This window comes from Helobdella robusta (genome assembly GCF_000326865.2).
Source record: "Helobdella robusta unplaced genomic scaffold HELROscaffold_44, whole genome shotgun sequence".
Taxonomy (NCBI): Eukaryota; Metazoa; Annelida; class Clitellata; order Rhynchobdellida; family Glossiphoniidae; genus Helobdella; species Helobdella robusta.
In genome coordinates this window covers 721,737-732,626 of record NW_008705063.1, presented here as the reverse complement: position 1 = coordinate 732,626, position 10,890 = coordinate 721,737, and the positions used below count along the sequence as shown (strand labels likewise).

Genomic DNA, 10,890 nt, shown 5'->3' with positions numbered 1-10,890 from the left:
CAACAACAACAGCAACAACAACAACAACAACAACAGCAACAACAACAACAACAACAACAACAACAACAACAGCAACAACAACAACAGCAACAACAACAACAGCACATTTATGTATACCTATTTGTCAGATTATTCTACAACTTCATCACAATCTCTTAATCACATAATCGCAACCCTACATAGAGTCACAACAACGCCAAGACAACATCACACCAATACGCCATCACATCAAAACGTCACCATGACGTCATCGTACCGTCTTCCTGACATCATGTCATGAAAACGTTATCACATTATGACGGCACAATGATACGTACGTATTGTTACATTGCGCCACTATCTCACATCGCATCAAGTCATGACATCATCACATCAAGTCATGACATCATCACATCAAGTCATGACATCATCACATCGCCACACGTTGATGCATGCGTATCGTTAAATGACGTCACAATCTAACTTTAAACATCGCCATCATTACCACATAACTTGGCATCGTGACATCACGTGACACCATGGTATCACGTGACACCGTGACATCACGCGGCATCACGACATCACGTGACACCGTGACATCACGCGGCATCACGACATCACGTGACACCGTGACATCACGTGACACCGTGACATCACGCGACACCACGACATCACGTGACATCACGTGACGACGTGACGTCACGTCACGTGACACCACATCACGACATGACGACAACGTCACATTGATACATGCGAACTGTCAGATGACGCCAGACGCAGACATACGTCAGGTTCTCTTTATAAGACTTAAGCATCGCCCGGATCACCGTTGAAAATAAAATAAACAACAATAATAACAATAACAATAACAACAACAACAACAACATACATTATTATTAGTAGTAGTTGTAGTAATATTGTTAAAGGCGGCTGAAGCAGTAAAATTTCTAGTAGTAATAATGGTATAAAAAGCAATTTTAGCAGCAGAAGTAGTAGTATTGCTAATATTATTATTATAATTATTATTATTATAATAATTATTATTATTATTATTGTTGTTGTTATTATTAATATTATTGTTGTTGCTGTTGTTGTTGTTGTTGTTGTTGCTGTTGTTGTTGCTGTTGTTGTTGTTGTTGTTGTTTTTGTTTTTGTTTTTGTTGTCATTCTTATTATGATTATTATCATCGTCGTCATTACTATTATTGCTATTATTCCAGTGCAGTTTTTATAAACAAAGCCCTTGGATAAAGCCAATGAAGACATCTCATTCGGGAGACAGAGCAGGCATAGAAGTCTGACGAGTCTACGAACAAAAAAAGTACAATGACATCAATGAAAGTTACCATACATCAATAAGAGTTACCATAGCACATCAGCAGCGTCTGCATAACATCAACAACAAATACAGCAACAACAATAAATGCCTCAGGTACAACAACATCGAGAAGTAGTTGTTTACGGTAAAATAGTAGGACAACGACTACAACTACATCAATGAGGTGTACGTCAGTGAAATTTTCGTTTACAAACATTACAGGATGACGTCACTGAAGTATTCAAATCACCGACCAGACACATTTAAAAAAAACAAGCGTTAAAGATATTAACAGTTAAATATTGACGCAACCAACAAAAACAACAACAAAAACATCAACAACAACATGACCAACATCAACAATATCAACAACAACAAAAAAACAACAACATCAACAACATCAACAACAACATCAACATCAATATCAACAACAACAACATGACTAACATCAACAACAACATCAACAAAAACAACAACAACATCATCAACAACAACATCAACAAAACCACCAGGGCAAACTAAAGCTTATACAAATTAATCCCAAACTGCGCCATATCTCATGGGCTGTGGTGTTTTTGTGTTGAAGTTGCTGTAGTTGTTGATGTTGATGTTGTTGCTGTTGTTGTTGATGTTGTTGTTGGTGTTGATGTTGTTGTTGATGTCGTTGTTGTTGTTGTTAGTGCGGCTGTTGTTGTTGATTTTGTTGTTGGTGCTGTTGTTGTTGTTGGTGTTGTTGTTGTCAAAGATTTTTTTTGTGGCGTGGATAATTTTTGGTTTTTCATGTTTTTTTTTGAGCGTGCATTTTTGGTGACGATGATGATGACGATGATGATGATGATGACGATGATGATGACGATGATGATGACGATGATGATGACGATGATGATGATGATGACGATGATGATGACGAAGACGATGATGATAATAAAAGAGATAGACAAGATGACGATGGTGATGATGATTACAAGATAATGATCGTTATCAGCAGTTTTGAAACTTCAAAATAACTTTCCATCTCGTTATTACGATGCAGATTCTTTCAAATTAATTTGCATCATGCCCCATCATACCAGATAGAAGGACTGACAAAAAAATCAATGAACAGAACACACATACATTAACACGCACACGCACACACACACACACACACACACATTCACACTCACAAACACTTATATACTCACGTACACCCAAGAAACACATACAAACACATGTCAATTAATTACACAAATACATACACATTTACAAAAACCTAAAGACACAAATTCGAAGACTACACACACACACACACACACACACAAACAAACAAACACACTACACAAAGCCAAAATAGCCACCCACTCCAAATTCTATATATATACTCTAAAAACACCTACATTAGCACACATACACACACACATACATGCACACACATACACGCACACATGCACACATGTGAATTTGATACAACGAAATATTTTTTCAAAGGCAGAGACGAATACTCGGAGGAAATTTAAAATTCAATTTTGTGAACATAGGGGCAAGTGATTGCTGCTGCTGTTGTTGTTTCACTTTGCTTTGTTGTGCGCGCGTGTGTGTATGTGTGTGTGTGTGGATGTGTGTGCGTGAGTTTGTGTGTGTGGGGGCGTTTGTATCTCTGTTTGTTTGTTTGTTTGCCTGCCAGTCTGCCTTTGTTTGAGAGGTGCGTCAAGCAAACTCAAGTGCACTTCAAGTTCTTGACGGAAGAAAAATATAAATTGAATTGGAAGAAAATTATTTTTATACGCATTAATACAATTAATGAAAGATAATTGAAAGAAGAGTGTGAAAGAAAGAAAGAGTGAAACGGATGGGAAAAAAGAGATAGAGATAAAGAGAGAGAAAGTACCAAAAATGAGGGCTTGAAAAAACCCCAAAAAATTAAAAAAAAATAGATCGATATAAAGTGAATTAAAATAAACAAACAATTCAGTAATGTGATGATGATGTTGATGAAGATGATGACGATGACGATGACGACGATGATGATGATGTGATAAGAATTCTGATGTAGCGTAAAAACGATCTATCTCACACATAGCCTCGTTTATATTCATAGCGACATCTCTATCCTTATCATCATCATCATGATGTCATCATGACGTCATCATCATCATTATCGTCATCGTCGTCACTGCTATCATCATCATCATCATCATCACTATTATCAACTTTAACATTTTCAAACCAACAATATTTCAATATCAACAATCATCATCATCATCGTCAGTAGCATCATTATTACCATCATCGTCATCAGTATCATTATCAGCATCAGTAACATTATCGTCAACATCATCGTCACTCTTATCACCATAATCATTTGTATGCAATTGAATGTTTGCAATAACTTCACATGATTAATATGAAGCCGTCCGTTACATTTCTAACTCGATCCGCTGGACTAAATTTCTATTTTTAAAAACCAATAAACGATAAGAATAATAAAAAATAGTAATAATAATAATAATAATAATAATAATAATAATAATAATAATAATAATAATAATAGTAACACGTAAAGACGAAAGAAAAGAAGAATAATATCAATTATAATTTTTATTGTTGTGGTTTTTGGTATTATTGTTTCTCAATGGCAGTTTGATGGATACGTTTGAGTAAGTTTCAGAACAATTTTATGGCTACTGGTGATGCATATATTGTAATGTAAATATTTATTTTCACTTGTTTTTTCTCTCTTACATTCTTTCATTTTTACGTTCATTCATTCAATCATACGTTTTATTTCTCATTTACTCATTCATAGATTTAGTCATTCAATCATTCACTCATTCATTCATTCACTCATTCATTCATTCACTCATTCATTCACTAATTTAGTTATTTTTTCATTCATTAAATCAAGCTACAATTTTATTCTTACTAATAACCATGGCAATCTATCATAAGTTCACTTATTCACGTATTTAAATTATCACTCATTTATTCATACACTCATCGCTTCATTCACTCAAATATTCATTTATTCATTTAGAACTTTCCTTCTTTTATTTACTCACTCACTCCCGGTCTAAAAGCAATGCAGCTTCAGTGCCACTATCTTTTTCTCCATCTTCATCTTTTTATTCATCTTCTTCTTCATCCTCATCTTCTTCTTTACCATAATTCCATCATCTTCATCTTCTTCTCCATCATCATCTTCTTTTTCTTCTTCCTTGCCCTCTTACCAACCAGAAAGGAAATAATTTTTCTTTCGCCAGAGTTCAAAGTTGCCACTAAAAGATGCCATGACGTCATTGTCGGGCGTCTCGGCTCACGTGATCATTATTCATACAAAAATTTTTTAATTTTTTGATGCTGCTGCTGCTACTGCTTGTTCGGCGCGGTTTCCGTGCAGACAATTCAATTGAAATTTCAAACGCCGAAACGAGTTAATTGGAAGAACATTAAACGGTTGGACAGTTTTGTTAAACCAAATTTCCTTTTAAAGACCTACAAAAAGCAAACTTATATATATATATATATATATATATATATATATATATATATAGTATTGTGTAAATTCTACCGAATTGTTAGCAAAAATCAATTTAAAGTTTGTCTGTTCAATTTTCCTTACTAGAATTTTCGGAAATTTCTGTGCGGGTCAACTACATTCGTGTATTGGCGTTACGAACACTTCACTATCAAGACGTCTCACGATGCATACACAAAGAGGAGCCATCAAATATCACTTGCAATCTTCAAATGCAACTCCAATAACCCGTCAAATTCTTGACAACAACACACAAATTATTCATCAAAACACCAACACAGTACATCTAAACAGAAGCTGTCCTAATAGATATCAATGAACCTCGAATGAACATCCAACAAAGAATGATAACATCATTTCCAACTCGACGCTTTGATACTAACTTCAACAACAATGAAGGACAAAGGACTGACAACAACAAAGATGAAGAATACGACACCAACTTTTTCACTTCATAATTCACTTTGCTAAAAAACTAACTTTGGTTTGAATAAAGAAACTGTATAAACCAAAGCTGCCCTGCCAAACTAAGTAATGCACTTTGCTAAAAAACTAACTTTGGTTTGAATAAAGAAACTGTATAAACCAAAGCTGCCCTGAAGATGAGTCATGAAAAATCGAAATAAGGCATCATGTACATGATGAATTCGGATAACAACAGCTTCATTAAATTTTCATGATGGGCTTGGATAATTTTATTTTCAACAATTTGTACACTTTCCAGAAAATTCAAGCAAAAAATATTGAAAAGACAAACTTTAAATTGTATAATACTGTATAAATATACATGTATGTATATAGGCAGAGCTGCATTACAAAGAGTAAGTGAATGTGTAAAATAATGTGTGTGTATGTGTGTGTGTGTGTGTGTGTGTGTGTGTGTGTGGTGTGTGTGAGTGTGTCTGTGTTGATTTGTAGCATAAATTGCTTGAGCGCTATGGCTGAAAAATGTGCAATATAATATTTTAATTAGCCGGCCATAGAAACTTATGAGATCTGGAAAAAAATAATTTTTCTAGAGTTTAATTTTTTTATTCATTTTTGTTTTGTTTATTGAATTTGAAAGTTGAACTGCAATTCATTATTTTCGATGTTTTTTTTTTAATTTTTTTTTTGGACGAACTCAAAATTTTTTATTCAAAATAAATAAAAATTATTCAATTTCAGAATCGTTAATTAAATTTTTTTCTCAAAGGTGATAAAGATGATTGTGATGACGATGACGACGATACGAAATGACAATATTCAGCACTGCACTAGACATACAACACAGACGACAATATTTTTTTTTTTTTTATCAGTTTTATCAGCTTTTTTAAACGAGGTTATTAAATTTTTGGAAAATGTCTTTCTACCAAAAGAATGATTTATAATACTTTTATTGTTAAATTTTTTAATTAAATTTAAGTCGAATTTTTTTCTGTGGTGATAATAAATTGTGATATGATGGTGAAATTTTAAAGGAACGGCTGTAAAGAATTAAGATGAATTTATGTGTGGTAATTTATTATGGTAGAATTTCACATTTATTGTTTTTTTTTCAATTTTATAATAATTTATTTCATTGTTGTTGTAATTCCATTGTTACTGTTGTTGATATTGTTGGTTTATGTGGGTATCGAATGTTTGTGTGTGTGTGTGTTTGTGTGTGTGTGTTCGTTTATTTGTTCGTTCATGGTTTATTATTTAGTTTGATTGTTTTGATTGTTGGTTCTTCATTGGTTTGTTTTTGTTTGTTAGTCCGTTCGTGCATTCGTTCGTTTATAAGTTCGTTTGTACTTCGGTTCACTTGTTCGTTCGATTGTTCGCTCGTTCGCTCGTTCGTTGCTGCACGAACATCAAGTATGTTTTATGATGTTGTGGTCAACGGATCTATAATGTATCGATCCCGATATTGTTTTCCATAGAAAGACATTAACTCCATCCAAACCGTGCTTATACGCTGCATTACGATTGTATGTATGATACTCTGTAATCTTTGGATGTTCGGTTGTTTTCGGCTGTTCAATTGGTTTGTTTATTCAACTATTCACTCATTAAGCAAACTTGTTTATCTAATCGTTCACACCTTCATTCATTCGTTCGTTCATTTTTACGCTCACTTATTCATTCATTTATTAATTTATTTGTTTGATCGTTCGTTCGTTTGCTCATTCATTCAACATTCATTCATTCAACATTCATTCATTCACTCATTCATTCATTTAATCAATCATTCATTCATTCAACCATTCATTCAACCATTCATTCAACCATTCATTCATTCATTCATTCATTCATTCATTCATTCATTCATTCATTCATTCATTCATTCATTCATTCATTCATTCATTCAGTCAACTATTCATTCAACCATTCATTCATTCATTCATCCATTAACATTTTTCCCATTCTTCCTTTCATCCGGATGACAACGGCCGCAGAACATGCAAACTGAAACCGGACGATACGGAGTTCTTCTTGATTAATTTGATTGATTGCAGGTTCGCGCGCTCCTCTGGACGCACACTTGTTTGTCCTTATTATTATTATCATTATTTAATTATTATTAATATTTAATTATTATTAATATTTAATTATTATTATTATCATTAATCATTATTTTATTATTATTATTATTTATTATTATCATAATTAATAGTAACTTTAATGATGTTTTGTCATGAAGTATCTTCATCAGCAAAACTGACGACAAAGTTTTTTAATACCACTTTCTTCGTCCTATCATTTTCATCGTCTATATGTTTGTGTGTGTGTGAGTTTGTGTGTGTGTGTGTGTGTGTGTGATGGTGGACAGATTAGCCGTTAGTTCTTAGTGAATTTATCCGCAGAAGTATAGAATTAAAAAGTAAAATTTCGCAAATTTACACAGCACTCATTCATCGCTTATGATCGACTGGCTAGGATCTGCTTGCATTCAAACTCAGTCACAGCAACAGCGGAGGCAGGTTTCTTAACCATTGGACCATCAAGGATGACTGTTTTAAGAGACGTTAATGCTGAAGCACAGTGCTAATTGCTAATCAGTTCTAACGAATGTTATAATTAATTTGCCACAAAATTAAATGGCTGATTTCACTTTTAAATACTTTCTGAAAAAATTATCAAAATGACTTTAACAAATTCGATAAATTTTAATAAAAATAACTCTATCAAAGGTTTAAAAAACTATAAGATAATTTAAGAAAACTTTAAAAACAGCATGAATAAATTAAAAAAATTATAGCCACATTCATTAAAAAACTGCTACAAAAAATACATTAAAAAATTCATCAAAACGTTTTTCAGGAAAAATTCGAAAGAAAATTGAAAAACAAAATTGTGATGGACTTTTGTTTATATAATTAATGCCAGACAGAGAAGGATATTAAACTATGAATATTTCATACTGTGAGTTGTCAATGAAGTTAGCTTCATGTTTGTTTTTTACAGGTTGTTCAACGTCATTATCGTCATTTTTAAGTCTGGGGGTGTATTGCTGTTTTTGTTCTTTGTTCGTTTGGCTGGTTGGATGGTTGGTTGGTTGGTTGGTTGGATGGTTGGTTGGTTGGTTGGTTGGTTGGATGGTTGGTTGGTTGGTTGGTGGTTGGATTGTTGGTTGATTGGTTGATTTTATGGAAATTTTTATGTCTGTTTGGATGTTAATATGCTGTTTTTTGTTGTTGTTGTCGTTCTTAAAGTTGTGTTTTTATTGTTGATGTTGTTGTCGATGCTGTTGTTGTTGTTGTTACTGTTGTGCTGTTGTTTTGTTGTTGTCGTTGTTGTTGTTGTGGCTGTGTTGTTGTTTTTGCTGTTGTTGTTGTTAATGTTGTATTTTGTTGTTGTTGTTGTTGTTTTTATTATTCTTATTATGCACGTTGTCCAGCCGTAGCGTGGCGCGTTAAAAATTCGCTCTACGACATGTGATTGGTGCCGTGTAAAACTTAATGAGATGTGATGATGATAAAAATGATGATGATAATGATGATGATAATGATAATGACAGTGTATCGTTATCATTATCAATATCAATATCATTTGGAACATGGATGAATGGATGGATGGATGGATGGATGGATGGATGGATGAATGGATGGATGGATGGATGGATTGAAGAATGGAAGTAAAGACGGAGGAATGAAAGAATGGATGGATTAATTAATAGATAGATAAATCTATCTATCAATACATCTATCTATAAATCCATCTTTCTATCCCTCTATCTATCTATTTATCTATCTACCTATCTATCTATCTATCCATATATCAATCTATCCATATATCTATCTATCCATATATCAATCAATCCATCCATCAACCACTACTAATGTAATAGTTTCCCTCATCAATATTTCACTAATCATCAATCAGGTGATTTATTTTCATTTTCATAAAAAAAAATTTCTAAATCATGTTCAGCGAAACCCTTGAAAATGCTGATGAATGATGACTTTTTTTATAACTACTTCTGCATTATGCAGTTGGTCCCAAAGACACACACGCACGCACCACACACACACACACACACACGCGCGCATGCTTACTCACGCACACACACACACAGAGTGGCGATTCAGAAACTTCTGCCAAGTAAAACGAATTTAGAAAATTAGAATGCTGATGACTTCTCTACCTTGTTCATTGCTAATTACTGTCTAATTTGAAAAATGCTTAAACGCTAACTTATGATGTAGAAAATGTTTCAAAAATCTGTCAATCATTTTACTCTTCTTTCGTGGTCTGCTGAGGGGATGAATTCTCGCATTTCCCTCTTTAAATACGCCACTCTAAACACACACACACACACACACACACATACACACGCACACATACACAACCAAACACACACATACACACACACATACATATATATTCATAACACTACCATAATAATCGTTACGAAACCCATCAATTATTTACCTATGAAGAAAGATCAGGCGCGGAAACGCATTATTCTGACCGGTGCGAAATGAAAAAAGAGTTGCACAGTGTCTCTCTTTGTTTTGTGTTGTGTGTGTGTGTGTGCGTGTGTGTGTGTGTGTAGTGTGTGTGTGTGTGAGAGTGTGTCTCTTCTTTTATCTTCTATCTCAGTGTTTTCTCTCTTCCTCTCTCTTTCCCTCTCTTTCTTCTCTTTTTTTCTCTTTTTTTCTCTTTTACTCTCTCTTTCCCTCTCTCTCTCTCTCTCTCTTTCTCTCTCTCTCCGTCTTTTCTTCCTCGGACTTTCTTGACCGCTTATTTTTTTGTCTATTTGACCTTTCATGTTTCTTATTCTCTTATTTTTTTCAATTTCATTTTTATTTCTTTTTTATCTTTCTCTTCTTTCTTTCTCTCTCTCTCACTTTCTCTCTCACTCTCTTTCTTTTTGTGTCTCATTGTTTTTCTTTCTCTCTCTCTTTTTCTTTCTCTCCCTCTCTTTCTCTCTCTTTCTCACTTGTTTTAAAGGTGTGTATATGTATACATGAATGATAGTTTACTGTCACAATGTATATGCCTGTTTTTTTTTTTTTACAAACATTACAGATGTACGCATTAGAAGAAAGTTCAAAGTTCGATTGTGTCATGTCTCGGGCGTTTTATGAATGAAACTATTACAAACAGACCTGGTTCAAGAGCATGTTGTCCCGAATTTTTTTACGGAGATTTTTGTATTCGTTGGATACTACTTGTTTGTTTAATAAGTAAGTTTTGTGTATTAGGATGTAGTTATATATATATATTATATTCTATAAATTCTACCGAATGTACTTCGAGTAAATGTTGGTAATAGACCATAACTGTTACTATCTTCCCATCTCTATCTTTAAATGTGGTTAGCTTCATTGTATAAGTACCAGTAAGTTCCTTTGGTCTTCTGTATGCTTCTTTTGTTCTGATATATTTAAAATGTTGTTGAATCTCTACGCATTTTTGTTTTATTCAGTTGTCTTTATCTGTTTTTAATTTCTTTTTTATTTGTTTTGTAATACAGTTTATCTATTTGTTTACCATCAGCCTTTAATAATCTCAACCGTCTTCGTTCATCGCTGCTTTATACCATCTCTTCCCCATCGATTTTTCTATTATCTTTACAATTTATATTATATATTATCTATTATTTTAA

General features: G+C 33.3%; 1 protein-coding gene across 1 annotated transcript in view; it reads right to left on the bottom strand.

Moving 5' to 3' along the window:
- The window catches only part of HELRODRAFT_177777 (hypothetical protein), a gene marked incomplete at both ends in the record, with an annotated part of 3,681 nt that extends 3,020 nt beyond the window's left edge, over positions 1-661 (bottom strand). The window contains one exon of the mRNA XM_009025929.1: positions 464-661. Within this exon, the coding sequence (XP_009024177.1) occupies positions 464-661 (198 nt within the window). The remainder of the gene's footprint in view (positions 1-463) is intronic.
- Between the last annotated feature and the right edge of the window lie 10,229 nt (positions 662-10,890).